The sequence below is a fragment of the Lampetra planeri genome, chromosome 12 (genome assembly GCF_965212315.1).
Source record: "Lampetra planeri chromosome 12, kcLamPlan1.2.h2, whole genome shotgun sequence".
NCBI lineage: Eukaryota > Metazoa > Chordata > Hyperoartia > Petromyzontiformes > Petromyzontidae > Lampetra > Lampetra planeri.
The window spans coordinates 5023728-5045655 of record NC_136118.1 but is presented as its reverse complement, the minus strand read 5'-3'; the positions used below and the strand labels follow the sequence as shown (position 1 = coordinate 5045655).

At 42.3% G+C, this 21928-nt stretch overlaps 2 protein-coding genes across 2 annotated transcripts; both read right to left on the bottom strand.

Annotated features, from left to right (window-relative positions):
• Positions 1-249: 249 nt before the first annotated feature.
• On the bottom strand, positions 250-7601 carry PSMD4 (proteasome 26S subunit ubiquitin receptor, non-ATPase 4). The gene is made up of 10 exons (XM_078599251.1): positions 7463-7601; positions 4263-4403; positions 3834-3948; positions 3533-3619; positions 3163-3231; positions 2827-3042; positions 2591-2699; positions 2204-2347; positions 1012-1079; positions 250-554 (listed from the first exon to the last, which is right to left on the bottom strand). Exons 1-10 carry the CDS (start codon positions 7486-7488, stop codon positions 363-365), a joined length of 1167 nt encoding a protein of 388 aa, XP_078455377.1. The 5' UTR covers positions 7489-7601; the 3' UTR covers positions 250-362.
• Positions 7602-11404: 3803 nt separating this feature from the next.
• On the bottom strand, positions 11405-15733 carry LOC144721550 (inositol 1,4,5-trisphosphate receptor-interacting protein-like). Its single transcript, XM_078599246.1, has 3 exons — positions 15613-15733; positions 14268-14393; positions 11405-13345 (listed from the first exon to the last, which is right to left on the bottom strand). The coding sequence occupies exon 3, from the start codon at positions 13295-13297 to the stop codon at positions 11675-11677; it is 1623 nt and encodes a 540-aa protein (XP_078455372.1). The 5' UTR covers positions 13298-13345; positions 14268-14393; positions 15613-15733; the 3' UTR covers positions 11405-11674.
• Positions 15734-21928: the final 6195 nt, after the last annotated feature.

Here is a 21928-nt window from a genome sequence, read left to right as displayed (position 1 = left end):
TTTTTCAGTATTCTCCAGTCAAATGTAAAGTATCCGACTCTAAGATAACACATTTTAAAGCATAACAATTGTAAAGTTAGGCATTTATGAAGACTATCAATGAACAACACTTCCTACATTTAGATACTTGATAAATCTGCCAACAGGAACCTCGGAGAAATGCTATTTTAAGTATAAAACACTCAAGCACCTTTAAGCCTTTACAATGTTTATTGTAAACGCTTAAGTAGTAGGACCACCACTAAGATAAACGTGCAATATTAAAGATCTTTATTTTGCACAGATAAGCTTTACACATAGCACATTTTAAACTTTCACGTTCAGGGCATTGCAAGGTTTGGAAATGCATTTTGCAATCTGCTTTATTTTTTGCTCTCGTCTTTTTTGTCCTTGTCTTTCTTGGTGTCTTTGGCCTGAGTGCCTGACTGAGAGGCAAGCGAGCCCATAGCATTGCGAATAGCCTCATTGGAAGGATCTACTCCTGGCAAGTTCTCCAGCACACTCTGCAGGAACTCTGGGTCTTGCATCACATCATAATCATCCTCTTCATCCGCCTGCAACAGGAGAAATGCATTCATGATTATTATTTCAAATCAACATGACCGTTTCTATGGGTCAAACTGTCAACATTTCCTTGCCGAAGCAAAAAAGACCTTCTGTTTAAACACTCCTGAAACTGACAAAATAAACTTCCCAATGTGGTTTATTTTTTAAGGAGAGAATGTCTTCCCTATGCTCGTAGACATGCTTGAAACGGTGATTATGCCAGCTGCAGTCTGGCGTATACATATTGTGCAAGATGAGCCAAAAGCATAAGTAATTTTATTAAAATATCCATGTGACATGCGTAAAAGATTTATTCAAGAGAAATTAACATATAGCATACTAAATGAGGTGGCACTTTAATTTGTTTTACAATTAAAAGTTTATGCAGTCCCCTTTAAAATTAAGAACGTGTTATCATAAGAGTATTATTTGTTTATAAATAACCCTTTATAAAACAATCTTCACCTTCACAGGTGGTTCAGAAGTATCCATGGCAGAGCTCTCTGCCTCACTTGCTCCTTCTCGACCAAATTCTACAGAGGGAGAAAAAAGAAATTGCAGTGACATGCAGTTTTGCTACCAAAATCCTCAAAATGAAACCATTAAGGATAACCAACAATGTATCACCTTAGGGAACTAGAAGAGAGCATATTGGAAGATAAAAATGTAATGCACAGCCTATTATGGAAAAAGTAATAACATAAGAAAATGAAGTCAGCCTGTAATGTTGGAAACCACTTACGAATACCACATTACAGCAATCAAGAAGTCTATTTGTGAACGAACAATGGGCTTACTCCATTGTGAACATTTTTCCTAAATGGTGTTACAAAGGTGATTAAGTGTCAGAGTGCATTTATTATTTTAAGTACACCCAACTGTAAATGCTGCCATAGTCAACAAAACCGACTGCACTCGTGGGAGAATTAATGCGAGTTGGTTCAGCTGGCCATTTTGTAGGTATTGAATGGCTTATAACCAAAACGCATTAAGCTGCATGTGAAAGCCCATTTTGAAGTCCTTTGAGAAACCAAATGAAATGGCACAATTTGCGAGCGAAATATTGCTTTAATGATTCATTTGTAATACTTGCCTTTAAAAATAAATTTTGTACTACAAATTGCAGATTAATCGATTGATAAAACGTGTTTTAAAAATGATCATTTATATTTGTTTTGTTACTGGGCTCAAATGGCTCAGACTTTTGCCAGTGCAATGAGATTACATTCCATTACAACATAACTCACCGATTATGCATTCATGTCGAATTTCAAATTTCACTGGTGAACCATACAAGGCACTTACACTGCCTTAGATAAAAGTGCTATACTTTATATGCATAAACTAGCACGTTCTTTATTACCAAGTAAAACTGAATGTTTTTGGAATCTTATTTAATGCCTATGATTCCACACTGAATGATTTATGCAGGAAATGTGAACACTAAGAGCGATTTCCAATAGAATGGGATTTTATTTTGAATATCGCTTAGGGAAGCATAAATTACAGCCAAGATGGAGATTTATACCAATATAAGGTGGTCATAATCGTAATTGAAATGCATTGGTGATGCCAAATGCACGGAATTGCTCAAGAGTCGGCTTATATGGCAAGTATTCTTAGCAGTTGCTTGCAATGGCCAAAATGTGTACGGTACCTGATGCCTGAAGAGACATCTGCATGGCATAAGCAATTTGTTCTTCCTCGGACATGCTGCTAAAATCTGGAATTCCTGGGCTGACCGTTTCCGGCTGCTGCATGGACATTGCTAGGGCCTGCTCCAGCAAAGCCTGGTCAGAGTCTGCACACAAATACACACACACACACAAGCAGAGATTCATATGTGATGTCACATTTATACATAAAAGCTTTCAGATTATAATTATTCATATATATATAAAAATTGAAGATGTAATGCATTTTCTTAGGTTTTTTCGGTAAAGTCAAGTAGATAAAAAAATTAATGAATCCTTGCAGTCACGAAAGCTTCAAATCTAGAATGTAATGCATTTGTATATTTTCATTGTAATTTTTTTTGTTTCACCTTCACCAGCAGCTGGTTTCACTCCGGCCTCAGCAGCAGAGGCAGCTGCTGCTCTGCGTGCCTCTTCCTCTTGGCGCTGCCGCTGTTCTTCCATAGATACACGCAGGGCCTAGAAGAAGATTGCACGAGTTAACAATTCTGTTTGCCAGTTATGAAGCAGTATACTAAAATAATACGTAGAATACAGTAACTTGCATGTCTAATGTAGGACGCAAAAGGAGAAAAGTTGTTTTTACCAGGGCCAGTTCCGGGTCGGCATTTGGGTCTACCCCAAATTCAAAGTCGCTAGGTCCAAGACCAAACCCAACTCCACCCTCTCCAGCCAAAATGGGAGAGCTAAGCAGAGCATCAGCCAGGCTCGAACCTGGTGGAACAGTCACGAGATGGGAGCCTGTTCCTTCCTTCCCATTCAGTGTGTTCACAAATGCTGTCAGCTTCTCAGTGTTGCTCCCCTGTTTTCAAACACATCCGTATGAGTTTAAAATAAAAGACAGGGCCTTCTCACCAGAAACAACTGCAAAACAATGTATGTATATTTTAACATTGGTAAAAAAAAAAAGCTTTTAACGTACCTCTTCGCCAAAGTTAATGATATCTACATTAACTTTTTCCTTTTTTAGACGCTTTGCTAGCTTCAGGAGCTGGAAAAAAGGCAATGGTCAAACGAGGAAGCAATGGTGCGGAACAGACAGAAGGCAATGAACCATTAACATAAATTATTGTGCTGCTGCTGTCCCACCTGACCAATTCGGTGCCATGGCATGTGAAATATATTATTTTAAGCAGCAGAATCTGCAGCAATTGTCACATTAATAACCACACAGATGTTTTATAGCTAATGGGTAAAAGTTTTTCCCACATTTTTAAATGAAGCCGTAACCCCCATTTATAATGAATGTGATGAGAAGGCATAAAAAAACATATGCTATGTGACCCACTTACCTCCTTTTCATCATTGAGGATGGGACTTCCAATAAAAACTACAATCCTCATCTTGTGGTTTTTTCCCTGGCGATGTTTCAATGCCAGCTGTGTAGTAATAATGAAAATGTTTATAATTAAACAAACTCATACGATATGAATCCATACATTTGAATGTAGTATAATTTACAAAAAAATACACTTTGTTAAACCAATATTTAATTTAAATTAATTAGAGCATACCAGTGTTTTCATAACATTTAAGAATCTTTGGACACAAGTAATGGCGATGCTCCCATCAAAATAACTTTTGCACACTCACGTGAGCCACACGAATCCCTGTGCAGAAGTTAATATCTCCCTTGGGCTGCACTGAATGAAGTTTGGATATAATTTTTCCCGTGTCCGAGGTCAATGTTGTCAGCACCTCACAGTTGCTGCCAAAAAGTGAGCAAATATAGTTGATATGAATATATTCGCAAATTACTGTAAAAGCAAAAACATTCAAATATTTTGACAATTTCGTTTTTTATACTGTCAGAAACTTAGAATAAATATACATTTTTATTCCTGGGGGCTTTAAAAATAGCAACACAGCTATCACTATATTTTGATTTATTAATGGTGCCGATTATTTCTCATCTAATGATATACTGTAATCTCCCCAGCTTTGCCATATATTGACGTTAATTCACAATTAAAAAGTTAAGTTAGTTTCTTGTATCATTTGAGTGCACCCCTGCTTGCTTACTTGGCTAGTGTGATAAGCCCAACATTATTTTCCGGGTTGCTGCGGGTTTTAGAGTGGCACACGATGTTCACGGCATCCTGCTGTGCTTGCAGGCGGGTCGGCACAAAGTCCCCATTCCGCATGTATTCGCTGTTGTCGACGCTGCTCAATTCAATGTAAAAAAAGGGGAGTGTGGCAGAAAAGCAATGTCATTTTTGAGAACATGTGACAGTGAGGTCAGGCACATTTATGTTGATCATAAGTTAGACAACACCCGGAGAAATGAATAATGCTGGACATAAGAGCAAGTGCAGTAGTTAAATGATACACAATGCACATCAGGTACATGATCCTTCTGTAAATGTAATATTGTTGCATACAGTATTCCCTCATTATTCGCGAGGGATATGTTCCGGAGAGGCTCATAAATACCAAATGTCGCAACATCTGCAGATGCTTCTAAAGCCTAGATATGTTTCTCTCATCTCTTCATTGTATAACTTTATCTCATCACTATATCTCATTACTAAATCTCATAAATTTATAACATCACGTTTTCTCAAAACTTTATTTCTCTCTCTCGATGGAGTCGTGTAGAGTTCCAGATGCGATTCGTGGATAGGCAAAATCTTTGCTCAATAATGGACTGATTGGAATCTACAATGCACCAACGTAATTCCGAGATTATAAATTATCCTTGTTGGGAAGCAATGTGGTTTTGGCTTTCATTGCAATTTGAAATCCGATATGGGGCCATCCATTTATTACGTACGCAAAAATATGTCAAAACTTGACCCTTCTCCCCCTCCCTGTCCCTGTACGCACGTGTACTTTTTATCGCCCCCCCCACCTGCGTACATACGCTTGACGCACCCCCCCCCCCCCCCCCCGAATCCTATAGAACGGCCGATATTTAATCCACGCAGAAACGATCAAGGATTAATAATATTAACGTTTAACGCAAACAGATAGTCCACCGCCGGACTATCTAACTCATTTGAAGGCCAATATAGACAAATAATTATCGAGGCTTCACCACGCCACCCCCCCCCCCGTTTCCTATGCATACGTACATTGTCAGTAGACCCCCAATACGCAAGCGTACGAATATGGGTTAAACCCCCCTTCCCCCTCCATGCGTATGAACTAAATGTATGGCCCCTATGCACACGAAGATGGGATTTAAACATTCGAAAAGCATCCTGTCGCTAAATAGCATTCCATAATAAGTGAACACTGTTGAAACTGAGCAGTGGAAAACACAAAAAGGAAAGATGTATCCAGCATTATAGTGCATAGTATTTATACAAGAGCACTGCAACTACAGTAAATGTAATGTTATTATGAAGGTGTTCTTCTCATAGAATGCATCATCATCTAGAAATCCACTACAACCAATGAAAAAAAGTTGTACAATTACGAGCGCTCTCATGGTTAAATAAAGGGTGCACCAATTTGAAGATGTAGTCCAGTCATGAGGCGCTGTATCAGAATCTTCAAATTTCAATGAAAAAATAGTGAATTTAAATTTTCGTTGGCAATCGACTTGACATTTCCCTTGGGAGCCATAAACTACCAATGCGGAATGTCAACAGTGGAGGTCTCTTCCAGTTACACCAAACCTTCCAGGGGAATAGGCAATTCCCACCAGTGGCTCATGACCATCGGTGGTGACAAATGCAACCTCACTGCTCATTTCAGCATAGAATATCAAGATTAATTTAAATGGGCTCTCACGTCGTGTAATACAATCTGCAACCAACCAACAGATAGTCGTATTGGGCCCTCCTCTGGTCAAAGGAAGTAGAACAGTCTAAAATAATATCATTCCTGCCTCTAAATGAGTATTTACCTGGTTAAATGTCAGTCAATCGAGACAGATAATTAATTCCAATGGATCTTTACCTAGTCTAAGGAATCAACAGATTTACTATCTTGACAATTAATAACTATACAGTGCAGGTGTTGCATCTCAATAATGCCTCAATGATGTCAGTCAAGAGTAGTGATGGAACTTGACTCACTTTATTGAATCAGAATCTGTATTGACTGGAGGAATCCGATGAGCTATTAAGTTATACTTTACAGATGTCCGGTAAATATGGATGAAGAATGCAATCTAATTAGGTACTTAATTTTACCAACGGGTCCGCACATCAATGGCTCATCGGTAGCTTAAATACGAGGGCAATCAATGTATAAAAATAAAATTTAATTTCACCTGCTCATTCCAGAAAATATTGTATTGCATATTAATTGGCTTCAACCCTTCACCAACCCCAATGACCAGCGTGAAGGAAAGCCAAACAACAACACCCATTACAAACATGGCGTGATGAGGCCGTGAATTGACAAAAAAATATAATAGGATCTTTAAAATGTACTTCAAAGAGCCCTCGCCAGGTTAAATAATTGATACAAAACAACATAACCTCTCTCAGTGGGCCCTCACATTGATTGAATACGGGGAAGTAATACATCTATTGAATATTCTAACGTGGCCCTTTCCTAGTAAATAAAGGATGCAAGTCAATCAACATAAGTAACGCTAATTGGGATGCACGGTTGCATCTCAAAACGCCTTTAAAGTACCGGTCCTGTATAATTATGGCGTGACGTATGACTTCTATGGGTCCTCAGGTTATTAAATACAACTGTGTACATATTCACAGTCCTGTTGGATGAAGGCCTCCCCACCCACCCACCCACCATGCAGGGGGTGATGTGGTTAGTTGGAGCACACGTGTGATTGTGATGAAGGACCGATTCGGACACCACTCGACAGAGGACAGCGTCGGAATCGCGACCGGGAGTCAAACTCGGATGGTCGTGGGGGGTTTTCAGGGCGAACGGTGCTGCCACCGCACCGCCCAAAATAAACGCTCGTAAGCAAGTCGATGTACAGATACGTGCACGCAATAATAATAAAAAAGCAGTCGTCATTTAAAACATGGACGGACAAACACACGCGCACAGAAAAATTAAACGAATTAAAACAAAGGAGGGATGACAACAACAGTGCCAGATGCCCCCCCATTACAAGGCACTTTTGAGAGAGGCCTAACCCCTCAAGACCTCGGCCTAGTTGACTTCACGATAAACCCTGAGCGAACCAGCCCGTCGGACGTGGTGGGGGGCGGGGGGAGAGAAGTCGCTCGAGTGTGAGGAGGGTGAAACATCGTGCGGTGCAGAGCCTGCGAAGAGATCGCAAGCGGACTCACCACACCATGGTGCTCTCCAGCCCCATCGTTGCGGCCTCTCTCTGCGAATGTTTCAGCGGCCGAAGCTAATAAGCGGGAAGCCGATTGGCGGACGGGAGGAGGGGTGGGCGTGGTCGTACGTCGGTCCGGCGGACCAATGAGCGGTCGAGGTTTCACGAATCGCGCTCTCGCGGATGTGACGTCATAACGGCGACTTGTGAGCGTCATCGATTGGGTTTAGGGTTATTTATTTATTTAGGGCAGTGAGAGAAAGAAAACAAGGAGCTTGTTTTATTCTTTGGTTCTTTCGGTAAAGTCACGTAGATATAAAAATAAGAATAAAAAATAAAGTTAATACAAATTACACGAAAATAAATCAACACTCGGAGTGAGTGTATAATGTAGACTGTAGCCTGGTTATTAAGTTTGGTGAGTGTACTGGCAGTCTATAATGTCGACTGTAGCCTGGTTTCGATTTAAAGCTTTCGTGACTGCAGGGATTCATATTCTTGGTTCTTTCGGTAAAGTCACGTAGAAGGGAAATAATAAAATAAAAAAATTAAACAATAAAATTCTCACGTTTCGATTGTAACACAAGCAATCGTCATCAGGTGTTTTATTTATTTTTTATTACTTTATTATTTCCCTTCTACGTGACTTTACCGAAAGAACCAATAATATGTAGCCTGATTAAGTTTGGTGAGTGTACTGGCAGTCTATAATATAGACTGTCGCAATGGTTATTAAGCTGGGTGAGCGTATTGGCAGTCTATAATGTAGACTGTAGCAATGGTTATTAAACTGAACCTGAGTGAGCATACTGGCAGTCTATAATGTAGACTTATTCTGATTCTTTCAGGTATAAAGAAAAAATAAAAATAAACTCAAAAACCACGACGTTTCGATCGCAACACAAGCGATCGTCATCAGGAAAAGGGGGGTTAGCCTCTAAAGGAAAACTGTTTATAGAGGTTTAGAGATGGGCGTAACCCAAGTGTGTCAGCAGCATGGGCGGGGCAGCTAATGTTAATGTAGGAGAAAAGACATGCAACTGCAACTACACAAATCAAAGGGCTTTGTTTACGTTTCCTATACTTTCCACTCCTATTGTGTTTTTGTATTGCTTGTTGTTGTAACATTCTGACCCGCCCCTCCTGGGCATATGTGAAAAATAGCTATATTGCTCATCGGATTCCTCCAGTAGAGTATAAATATTCTGATTCTGAGGTGGAATTAAATTGGTGACAAGAATGGACACTCACATGGCCGTTGGTCAAAACTGACGACCGAATGGTAGCCAAGGGTGTGATCCTAGAGATGGGGTGATGAAATCAGCTCATGCACAGGTTGCAAAATCAATTGCTACATCGGTGGATAAAAGATCACAATTCTGAGTTTGTCACCTCTGAAATCCAGGGTTTAAATCCAGACAACCAGCCGCCTCTGATTTACGCTGCGTTCTCACCAATGACTGCAGAAAACATTGAATATACACGACTGTTATAGGCAACGTTTCGGTAAATGGCCGTTCTTGGAATATCTGAAATCGTGATCCATTGTTTCAGATTGATGACCACAAGCACTGCAGCCTATTCTTAGGTTTTCATGAATACTGTATTGTAGTTAGTTTAGCTATTACTGCAGTTGTTTCCCATTGAGCTAACACGCTCTAAATGCGGTAGCCCTGCGTTAACATCAGATGTTACATCAAGCAAACTTGGTTTTAAACACGATTACAGGCGAAGTTACATTTAGAAACATTCCGGCGCATTGAAAAGAAGTACAAGCCAACGATACATCAGAGATGACGGAATCCTTCAGGTCATGTGATTTAATTCAATGCAAACCATTATTTGTGGGATACATTGAAACCACGAGGTTCTTCTGTGCGGTTGGAAATTAAATGCGCGATAGGGAAGTTACCATTGTCCCATGTTGGTCTCCACAGAGCTCTCAGTATGAATGAGGACACTTGAGTTTGCGCTTGACCTCAATGCGGGCTGGGAGTAATTTGGACAATGCAATAACATAGCGCCATCTAACGGGCATATTGTATATTACTCTCTGGGTCTTTCGGTAAAGTCACGGAGGTAGAAATACTAGATCACGATGTTTCGATATCAACACATGCCATCGTCCTCAGGTGAAACAATACAGCAGGCAGACTGCTTAGGCAAGAGGAAATGTACATTGCTTTCAAAACGTCGTTATCTATTATGTTTCTACCTACGTGACTTTAACGAAAAAACCAAAGAGTACGGATTCCTGCAGTCACGAAAGCTTAAAATCAATATTGGATTTTTTTTTATCATGCAACATGTCAGTGGTGCACAAGCACCACTGACAAAAACACTGCCTTAAACGTTTTTAAGCCAATGCTTTTAACGAATGTTGTAATGGGAATGCAATGTTCTGAATTCACTCTTCCATGCTTTAAACAGTATATGCATTTATGAAATGGTATTTTATTCCAAACTTCAATACAAATACATGTTGAATAGTTTTTATTTTATTGGGGCATAAAAACAGTGCAAAACCCTTGATTTCAATATGCATAACATAAGCATTTGTTGTGCCTTTGTAAAATAACAGCAGTTTTATACACAAAAGCTACTGCAAGTACCAGTGTTACAAGACTACAAGACAATTATTTAATATACCAGTACTGTATTGTACTTTTAGGTTAGGATTTCCCAGTATGTTGCGTATAATTTATTGTACCAAGCAGCATTTCAAAGCCAACTTAATTGACTAAAATAATCCAGACTGAAAGCAATCCATGATTTAAAAAAAAAATACAGTTAAAAAACCCCTAGAAAAGATAATTTCAATTTGACATTAGATTTTTTTTTTAAAGAAAACCGTATTCTAAAAAGGTAATTTATCAGCACAAACTTTTATGTAAAATATAGGTAAACATACGTTACAAAAGGTAATTGTAAAGCGTTACATTACATTGTAGCAATATTCATGGAGCAGCGTTAAAATTGTGATTTTAAAATACCATATATAACCATCAGAAATGTAATACAACGGATAGAGTTAACCTTATTGAATTAAAGTAGTACATAATTGCAGACATAGAATACTTGGCACTGCATCAAGCTTTCCTCAGAGCCAATACGCATGATCTGATACATACTGTAGTATTGTTTGCCTTATGTGCTACTTTATTTTGATCTTCATTACATTTACTCACGAGCACAATGTCAAAAAAACATAAAACTAGTAGTCACTTGTGCAACACGTTAAGTGGAAAACCAGCAAAATACACGTTTGAAACATGCATACCACTTAAGAAATTCAACCTTACCATTTCAGTGATATACATAATTGTATTATAAGTTTAAGTATGTTCTTAACCACACACGTATAGTATCATCTGCTGCAAAAGTACCATTCATCAGCCCTCCACTGCTGGATGAAGGCCTGCCCAATCATTCATCCCCCAAGGTGTCACAATGCAACTATATACTGCACACCAGCAGTGTCCTTTGGCTACCATTGCTTAATCTTAACCACCAGCCATCCTATGTTGAATATTCCTGACAAAGCCCATATTAAATACAATGTCTCTAATTCGCATATTTTCTCCAATCCTACGCATTCCTATATTTTTCAGTGCAATACATGTCAAGCACGTAGTCGCGCATGCATCTTTGTGCATCTTTTAACCTTTGTTCAATTGGCAAAGTCCATGTTTTTTATTATCCATGTCATAACAGGTAACATACAATGATTATATTATTTTTAGGCACATTGTTATGTTCCTTTTCATTATCAAGTTCAGTTTTCTAAAAGTACCATGAACGAAACGAAATATAACTTTTATTAATGACTGTATATGGTAGTTTTCTTTAAAGTTCTGTAACTATTGAAGTCATTTGATAATTTCTGTCAGACCTGGGAAACCAGTTAATAAGATACCATTACGTTGTACAATCTATACAAAACTTATTTTTTTCATGTAAATGAGGTTACAAGATCTTGTTTATTCTCTTAATTGTGCAGTTTCCAGACCAACAATTCAATGCTTACTGGCATATTTGCCAATTACCAATTGTCAATAATGGAATGTAAGAATTAAAAACATCCAATTTTTACTTCTTTCAGTGGAAAATAATGTACTCTGGTCCATTAAAATGTAATACTGTACTCAAGTGTTAGAACTTCAAATAATACATTGCTGAAAAATCCTAACTTAATGTAATACGGTTTTATCACCAAGTAGCTTCAGTCACATTCTTCGGGAATAATCAGTGACAATTTGTTCATCATCTCTTGAAATAAGGTGCGCGTTTGTTGGAAAACATGATCCCCAATGAGGAGTCTACCAAATACATTCGGAGATGGGCCATCACAGTATACCTCCGGAATACACAAGCACTTGCTAGCCTCTGCACTTCCAACAATTGCATGGCTAAGGTGCCTAATTTCAAGACACCTTTTTAGTAGACACAGCAAGTTGCTTAACTGTTCTCGCAGATGCTCCATTCCAGAGTTTTCAGGTGTCAGGCTATTGTCTGCTAACATGTGGAGCAGAGCTGTGCGCAGGTGGAATAATTTCAGCCCTGCCTCCTGCTGGAATGAACGATGCGCGGTGTTCAGCCTCTGCTGCTCAATTAGGTAAGACAAAATGTTCAGACTCTGCAAGTGACCTAAATCTGTAGGGAGCCTTTTGACGAGATATTTCATGTAGACTTCTTCACACTTCAAGAAAGTAGGACTCCAGTGCAGTTGTGGGAAGTCAATTGCAATCTCTGAATACATGCTTGGCACCAGGTATATTTCAGAGTCATTGTACCTTATAGCTGGAATAGCATCAAAAAACACCTTTCTTCCAGATTTGAAGATCATTTTCAGTGCGCAGGGAGAATTAATATCTCGCAGTGACAAATCAAAATCGTATTTACGTGCAATGTTTTTCCAACCTTGTGTGATTAAGGATGCGAACCAAAGTAGTACCTTTCCTGCAATCAGTCGATTTGTTCTCATATTGTAAAGTGACTCATCAGCTGTTAAGCTACATCCATTAGCACCCTTGTCCATAGATGGACTGTTGTGTGTGCTTAAAAGGCACAATGTGTCATCATCATCTTCGCAATCATGGCAACAGCAAGCACATTTTTGTTGTGCCGAATTAGAACAGTCATTTGAATCAATCTTTACACTGACATGTGTGAGGGACTTGTTTTCATTTTCCACATCTATCTGAAATGTATATGGTTCTGGTGGAGACAGCGGGATAAGAAACCTGAAAGTATGAGGGCTCTGAAAATCTCCAGAATTTGCCAGAGATACACATGTTCCAATAAGCAAGTCTGTATTAATGCAATGCTTTAAAGACATTTCATCTACCAAGTCATCAAGGAAATTCTCCACGAACTCTCGATTGTTTGTAATTTCATCCAATTTAGACTGCACTTGATCATCATAAAATGTTTGCAAAGTGTCACTGTTGGGCAGGTTTGATATTTGGGTAACTTCATTATCCTCGTTTAGCTTCAGCACTAAATCTGATTCGAAAGAAGGCACATCATCATGAGGGACACTGTAAGCTTCTGGAAAGAACAAATAGATAAGAAAAAATATCAGTAGAAGTATTCTGTTCAACAAACTACTGTCAAGGCCAAGTATATTAACATAGATATCCGTCATTTTTTTCTCCACTTTTCCAGTGGCATCCACAGAATACGATTTGGATGCAAATTCCTGTTCGAAAATTTCCATTTGCAGCTCCATCTGCCTGGCTCGCTCATCCATCTTCCCCTCCAGATCCTCTCGTCTCCAATCCCAAAAGGTGGGCTGAAAGCAGGTCATCACCAGCAGCACGCAGAGGTTCCATGTAGTCCTCATCGCCACTTCGTAACTTCGTCCATGTGATGATAGCTCTCGGCGTTGCAGCTGGGAAAACACAAGACACAGGGCGATGTATAACTAGCTACCCCACTAATTGATTTCATTATTGTTCAAGTGATGTCTCCATCTATATATATAAAAAGGGAAATTTGTGAATGTGTGTCTGTTCAAAATGTTTAGCGTACTTCCTGACATGCAACAAACGTGAAATTTGCCATGTGGGTGCTTTCCAGACTGTACACCATGCAAAAATTATAATAGACTTTTGTATTTTGGGGGGGGGGGGCGCAATAATGCATATATTCATCTTCTTGGTTCTTTCGGTAAAGTCACGTAGAATGGAAATAATAAAATAATAAAAATAAAATATTATAAAATAATTCTCACGACGTTTCGGCCACAACGCAAGCAGCCGTCCTCAGGTGGAGAACAGGTCTGTCGAGAAGAGAGTCTGAATGACACACCCCAGGCTTGGAGCGACAATTTAAGCTGGGATGGAGGGGGGGAGAGCGCCTTGACAAAATAATTTGCATATCAAGAGGAATTTAACATATTTATGGGAAATACAGATATGCGATTAGTACTACTTGTGAAATGCGTAGGTTTAGCGGGGGGTTTAAAGTCATTATGCCCGTGCATTATGCAGGATTAGCAGCATCAATGCATATATTTTGCACGGCAAGTGAGCTGTGACGTCACATCTGTCATGTGACCCGTATGCGGAAGCATAACGCAGTGTGCCTGCTGATGTCATGCCCCCCCCAACCCTCCGAGGGTAAAGTGAAATACAAATGTGTTGCAGGTCTAAGGCGTTTTTCGCGCAGCATTGGTTTATTATTTCAGTCGTTTACTGCCGTACGCACCCTGAAAGTTGCGTGTCTGCAGCAAGCGCGTGTATGTGTACGCGCCTGTGTGTGTGTGGGGGGGGGGAGCTGTAGTGTAGTGATTAGCGTGCTGTGCTACGAACCCGGCAACCCGAGTTCGATTCCCGCTCACGGCCACCACCGATGACGATTATTTGAACTGGTCCTGGACCTCCCCTAGGTCGACTCAGCCTCAAACGAGTAACTGCTGTGGTGTGTGAACATCGCCACTGGGGAGACAAAGGCGGCCGGGCGTCGTGAATCCAAGTCCCGGGCGAAGCCGGTTATATTATAAAGTCGACATCACTTTCACAACATTCAATCACCTGTTGAGAAGAGGGTCATTAGAAATACGTGGGTATTCATAAATAAGTTGATCACCCTGTAACATTAATTAAATGAGGAATGCGCATTGATGGGGGGGGCAGAGTGATAATCGTAGTTTTACGAATTCGAAAACCTGAGTTTCATTCCCCGTCACGGTTAACATGATGCTATCCGAATCATTCTTGAACCTACTTCACAAAGCTGCACTGAGCAGCATGGTGAAGTATGGCCAAATAGCCCCATGATCAACACAGAATTGCGGTGGATTAGCAAATTGTTGTACGTTATACATATTTATAATTAGTATGCACAATGCAGTAATTTCCACGTTATATCACACAATCGATTCTGATGTTTTTAAAACAAGCAAAATAAATGGATGTCTTATGACAAATTGTACACTCATGGATTTTCTAAACAACGTTCATACCCGCAACGTAAGATAACTCCAGTGAATAAAGCAATTATCATGTTAATGTTTCCACGAATAAAACGGGATAAACCTGGCCTCATGTGGCCCCCATCAACATTGGTGGACACTTACATACAGTAAGGTTACTACTTTTTAAAATCTCTTCCCGGTTTATAACGTTAGGCTTGGTGCGTTTTAGTTCCGACTGTTAAGCTTAACCACTACAATTGACACGTTGTTAGAATCACTTCATTATGTAGTCAACAGATAGGGAAGTGTGAAGATTCGCGAATCTGCGTGCGTTTATCAGTGACCCAAAAAAAAAACCCTACAACGTAAACGCTTCCCAACTTAAATAGTACATCCCGAACGAGTACTGTATCGTGTCTACGCGTATCGAGAATAAACCTCTTCAAAAGTTATTACATTAGACACTTATTTAAACGACTTAAAAACTCATCCGGGCATAACAACCAAGCTGTAAACGATGTAATTATCAACCCAAAAGGCAATCTCGCGTCGTAAACGAAACGGGGGCCTTATCTTCTTACGATTATATTTTCAAAATGATCTCCGACAAAACTAAATCGAATAACGCTTGAATTTGCGCGGTTATTTTGTTCTTATTCTTCTTCTTCGTCTCAACAAATTACACGGGACCAAATTAGGCGAAATAACCACGGGAAATAACAACAATAATAACAACAAACTTTTGCCCCGGCGGTCTCGCTGTAGGCCGGATGGCGATGCGTCCCATTAGAAGAGTGAGAGAGAGAGAGGCGACGGCCCCAGTTTCCTGTTTCGTTAACAACGCTTCCCTGACAAAGGAGTTGTGGGAGTGGTTGGGTGGGTGGGTGGTGATGGTGGGTGTTGATGTGAAAAGGTGGTGGTGGTTGGGTTGGTGATGGTGGGTGGTGATGGTGGGTGGTGGGTGGGTTGTGGTTGGGTTGGTGGGTGGTGGTGATGGTGGGTGGGGGGTGGTGGTGGTGGGTGGGTGGTTGGGGGGTGGTGGTGGGTGGGTGGTGGTGGGTGGGTGGATGGTGGTGGTGGGTGGGTGGGGGGTGGGTGGTGGTTGGGTGGGTGGTGGTGGGTGGTGGTGATGGGTGGGTGGTGATGGGTGGGTGGTAGTGGTGGGTGGGTGGTGATGGTGGGTGGTGGTGGGTGGTGGTTGGGTTGGTGGTGGTGGGTGGGTGGGGGGTGGTGGTGGTGGTGGGTGGGTGGTGATGGTGGGTGGTGGTGGGTGGGTGGTGGTTGGGTTAGTGGTGGTGGGTGGTGGTGGGTGGGTGGTGGTGGGTGGTGATGGTGGGTGGGTGGTGGTGGGTGGTGATGGTGGGTGGTGATGGTGGATGGTGGTGAGAAGGGTGGTGGTGGGTGGATGGTGGTGGGTGGGTGGTGGTGGGTGGTGGTGGGAGGGTGGTGGTGGTGGTTGGGTGGATGGTGGCGGGTGGGTGGTGATGGTGGTCGTTGGGTTGGTGATGGTGGGTGGTGGTGGTGGTGGTGGTGGGAGGGTGGTGGTGGGTGGGTTGGTGATGGTGGTGGTTGGGTGGTGGTGGTTGGGTTGGTGATGGTGGGTGGTGGTGGGAGGGTGGTGGTGGGTGGGTTGGTGATGGTGGGTGGTGGTGGGAGGGTGGTGGTGGTGGTGATGGTTGGGTTGGTGATGGTAGGTGGGTGGTGGTGGTGGGTGGATGGGTGGTGGTGGTTGGGTTGGTGATGGTAGGTGGTGGTGGTGGGAGGGTGGTGGTGGTGGGTGGATGGGTGGTGGTGGTTGGGTTGGTGATGGTAGGTGGTGGTGGTGGGAGGGTGGTGGTGGGTGGGTGGTGGTGGGTGGATGGTGGTGGGTGGTGATGGTGGTAGTTGGGTTGGTGATGGTGGGTGGTGGTGGGAGGGTGGTGGTGGGAGGGTGGTGGTGGTTATGGTGGGTGGGTGGTGGTGATGGTGGGTGGGTGTCGATGGTGGGTGGGTGGTGGTGGTTGGGTTGGTGATGGTGGTGGTGGTGGGTGGGTGGTGATGGTGGGTGTGGGTGGTGGTGGGTGTGGGTGGGTGGTGGTGGTGATGGTGATTCAACTTCCACGCAGATCATAAGGGGGTGAGCGGCCCTCTCCGCATGAGTTCCTGCGACTCACGGACGGAAACGAGCAAAAAAAACCGAAAGGGACGAGTCGATTGTAAATGTCGGAGCCGAGATTGTAAATCTAGATTTGAAGTTTTCGTGACTGTAGAGATACATACTCAAGCTGTACTGTTAAAGATTAACTAAGTGTCGTGGCTTTGCTCTCCAACACACCCGGGGGTGCTGTGCCCGGAACGAATTTGGCATGTGTTTATGTCTACGTGACAAAGCTTACTAATTGGTTGTGTCGGGTGGTGGCGGGTTTAACGACACATTTATATTTACGCGATCTAACCCCCCCAATCATCAAAGCCACCACCATCCCCCCATGGGAGCAATTACTCGATTAGGGCAAGGGGGATCGGCAGCCGTTCAAAGAAGAAGGAGAGCGAATTTTGTTTGGGGTTTTGTTTTTGATCCAGAATAGATCGAGAGCATCATCGCACACGCAGAGCGACTTGTACACAAACACAGCAGCGGGTATACAACATGACACAACTCAATTCTGACTTTTATAAACAACAATTTAGGTGATGGAATAAACTACGTCTGTTTAGTCCCCACCCCCACACCCCTTAGTTAATCTTTAACAGTACCGCTTGACTACATTTTGTCACCAAGACATTCCATAGTGACCCATTCCATGCCATATTTAATACATTATCTTTACGTTAAATTGTGTTTAAGATTTTATTTTTAAACGGCTGCCCACAAGGGGGCAGCCAAAGAGCCGCATTCGGCTCCAGAGCCACAATATCCGACCCCTGATCAATGGGCTAGGGGACGACCACGAAGGTCAATCGGGTTTTAGGTTTCAACAAAGATAAAGTTCCCCCGTGTAGCCTAAACAAACTCTTGGGGCAAGTGCTGTTAGCGAGTAGCACCTATGAAGGCCGGCGCAGCACACGAGGGGTTGGGTGGCCAGCACCACGCCTGGCCGCCTTTGTCTTTACGTACCACACCATGTACTCATTTGAGGCTGAGTCGACCTAGGGGAGGCCCAGACACGGTTCATACAATCGTCACTGGTGTTGGCCGTGAGCGGGAATTTAACTCGGGTCGCCGAGTTCGTAGCGCGGTGCTCTTACTGCTCCACTCCTGCCCCCCGATTGACCCTGAACGACCACCGGGATCAATCTGGTTTTAGGTTTTAACACACACACGCAAGTCACAACGCTTGCTATGTTCGGATAGCTTTATCCTGACTCCATCCACGAATGTAATGAACGCATGGCTACTTACTCAGCCCATCATCCCTGATGGGGTCCATAAAATCGACAACCGCTTTCTGGGGGGGGGGGTGGGAAGTCAACTGTCGTTGTCTTATGGATAAACTCGCCCCCCCACCGCCAGACAAATGTGGAATTTGCACCACTGGCCCAGGGCTGTAAATAGACGAGCATCGTCCCCAATGCTCATTTGATCAACACATCACTTTGATGAATGGCACATACGGTACCTGTATATGCAATCTTCTAAAACATCTAAACCAGGTGAGAGCAAAACGTTTACAATAGTTAATGTTAATTTATAATTGTAAATAACGAGTTATTACGTATTCAGTTGGTTATACATCTGGTCCAACCCATGTGAGACTAGGCTCTAAGGAAAGCTGTCTCGGGTGTGGACCAATCAACTTCAAGGACAGTGCATACATTATCAGAGTTATGTTTTTTGTTTGCATTATGACTGCGGGTATTGTGGTCTATGCAAACATGACTCCTTGTAAAAAAGGTGTCAGTTTTGTTGCCAGATAGAAGGGTAAAAAAACAATTATCAGGTTTGAGCCTGGTTAGTGGTTGAATGGGTTACCAATGTTCACGGTTGTCGTAGGCATCTTCAATTCTAGATTTGAAGCTTTCGTGACTGCAATGATTCATATTCTCAGGTTTTTTCGGTAAAGTCACGTAGGTAAAACATTAAAAGTAATGAAAGTAAAATAAAACAAAACAAAAATAAAAATAAAATTCACGACGTTTCGGAGGCAACACAAGTCTCCGTCATCAGGTGGGACCGTCACAGCCAGATTAGCTGCATCAAGTGAAGCAATGATTCAAGATGTAATCCCTTATAAGCAAGTTGAAGGGGGGAGGAGAGGGGGGGGGAGTTCATCAGAATGTGGTAGCCAATGAATGGAACGTATCGGGAGGGGGGGGGGGCCAACAAAACATTTGGCGACGGCTTGGACGCGGCTGCTGCGCACGCCAACACAATGGGCAGAAAGGGGGGAGGGGAGGTCTGATACACATGATAGAACAAAGGAACGAAAATGCCCATGTTTATACCAATGCAGGCTGAAAAAATGAAGAGAGTACTGTTAAAAATAACTGGGGATGTTAACACTCGGTGAAGTAAATTAAAATAGTGCCTGTCAGATAAGATGGTCCAAAAAGTGTAATTAAGTCTTTTTTGTGTGGTTAATAACATCTTTCCAGTGATTACTGAGTTTGTACCCATCATCACGGTTGAAATTATGTCTGTGTTTGTATATTTGTATGGCTTCGTGTACAAACCTTTGATGGTAGCCAGGAGGCTTGCAGAGAACCTTGGTCTCGGAAAAGACAATTTCATGAGAGCCCGCCGAGTTGTAGCAATGATCGGCAACGGCCGAAGAATCAGTTCTGCCGTGTTTCAGATCTGACTTGTGCTCGCGGACACGATCAGCAACATGACGTTTTGTTTCTCCAATGTAGCAATCACCACAAATGCAACTCAATTTGTAGACTCCAGGATACTGTAAGTCAGGAACGACATCCTTCACAGATGGAATCAGATCACGGATTTTATGCACTGTGCTGAATCGGACTTGGATCTTATGTTTGTTTAGAATTTTGGAGATCTTTTTGGTCACGCCTGCTATGTATGGTAACGTGATAGTTTTGGTCGGAGTTTCATGTGGTTGTTTCTGTGTGGTGGGAGAGACAGCTTGGCGGATAGTACGGTCAGAGTATCCGTTCATCCTGAGGGCCCGATGTACATGTCTTAATTCATCAGTCAGGTGGTGTTGGTCAGAAATGCCATGGGCTCTGTGGTATAGCGTTTTGATGAGAGAATTCTTTTGAGATGGGTGGTGGTGGGAATCCGGTTTCAGGTAGGAATCTGTGTGGGTGGCTTTCCTGTAGACAGAATGTCCCAAGGATCCGTCAAGCCTCCTCTTAAACAGAATATCCAAGAATGGTAGTTTACCGTCTTTCTCCACTTCCATGGTGAATCTGATAGATGGGTGTCTAGAATTGATGTGGTCCAAGAAGTGGTTCAATGCTGGGAGGCCATGTGGCCAGATGACGAAAGTGTCATCCACATATCTCTTCCACAGGGAAGGACGCAGGGTGGATGTCTGGATGGCGTCTGATTCAAACTTTTCCATGAAAATGTTGGCTATAACTGGTGACAAGGGGGAGCCCATAGGGGTGCCCTCATTCTGTTTGTAGAAGGTGCCATTCCAGGTAAAATAGGTGTTGGTGAGGCAATGCCTAACCAGCGCAGGTACATCAGAATTCAATCCCTGTTGGACTAAGTCCTCAATTATTGTTAGGGTGTCCGGTACTGGGACTTTGGTAAACAAAGATACTACATCAAAGCTGACGAGAATGTCATCAGGAGATAGTACCATGTCCTTAACCATAGAGACTAATTGGGTTGAGTTGAGTACTGCCGAAGAGGTCTTGTCTGTGAAGGGGAGCAGAGTATCTGATAGAAAACGGGCTAGTTTGTACGTCGGAGAGTTTATCGTCGACACGATGGGTCGTAGCGGGGTGCCTTCTTTATGGATTTTAGGAAGACCATAGAGTCTGGGAGGTCTTGCCGCCGATGGTTTTAGAGAGGGACGTTTGCTTGGTTCGATTAGGGAAGTCGAACTCATGATGATACTGTTGGTTTTTGTCGTTAGGCTTTTAGTGGGATCTTTTTAATTTTGGAGTAACTCCCATCATTAAGAAGGTCCAGGATTTTGTTGTTGTATGAATCTTTATCCATGATGACCGTGGCATTGCCCTTGTCTGCCGAGAGGATGACTATATCATCTCTCTTTTTTAAATTCGCGAGTTCAGAGCGTTCGTTTTTGCTGATGTTACTAGTGGGTTTCTTAGCATTCTTGAGAATAGTAGCTATTTCAGCTCTTGCTACATCAGCATGGATGTGTCCTATGCCTCTGAGGGCTACATCAATCTGAGAAATCATATCCTCTACTGGCATCTTCAATGTTGCGCTACGTCTTTCGGCAGCGGTGCAGCATAATTCATTGTTGTACTCTGCTATGTGCCTCGATACTGCCACGTTTATGTTCCCCGCACTTACCAGCGTAATGAAGTATGGTCAAACTAACCCCACGAACTGCACTGTCGGTTGGACACATAAACAACGTACATAAAGTAATGACGTGTTTTGTCGGTACCAGAACCTTCCCAGTGAATCGGAATCATAATATTTATGCTGGAGAAATCCGCTGACCCATGAAGCTCTTTTTCACAGATGTCCAGTAGCGGCAGGTCAGAAAGTTACAACAATAAACAATACAGAAAAGATCGGAGTGCAAAGTATAGAAAAGATACGCAAATCTAGATTTGAAGTTTTCGTGACTGCAGGGATCCATACATACTCTTTGGTTCTTTCGGTAAAGTCACGTAGGTACCTACGTGGTACCTACGTTACCTACTCAAATCACTAAAATAATAATTATTGATAAAAATCACAAGACAGTACTGTATATACCAGGGGTCGGCAACCTACGGCTCCGGAGCCGCATGCGGCTCTTTACGGGCTGCTTCTTGACGATATGTACGTATGTACTCAGATGCATTGCGGCTCTTGAAATACTGAATTTTGTACCGAATTGGAAAGAAATGGCTCTTCTTGTTATTTTGGTTGCCGACCCCTGGTATATACAAATTAAAGTTCCATTAAAAATAAAAAGTTAT

Bases quoted from the DNA above. Each gene is read 5' to 3' on its own strand.
- PSMD4 (XM_078599251.1), bottom strand. From the start codon at position 7,488: ATGGGGCTGGAGAGCACCATGGTGTG. The intron at 3,232-3,532 runs GTAAGTGGGTCA...CCTTTTTTCCAG, and splicing joins TCCTCAATGATGAAAAGGAG to CTCCTGAAGCTAGCAAAGCG. The intron at 3,043-3,162 runs GTACGTTAAAAG...GTTTGAAAACAG, and splicing joins TCATTAACTTTGGCGAAGAG to GGGAGCAACACTGAGAAGCT.
- LOC144721550 (XM_078599246.1), bottom strand. From the start codon at position 13,297: ATGAGGACTACATGGAACCTCTGCGTGCTGCTGGTGATGACCTGCTTT.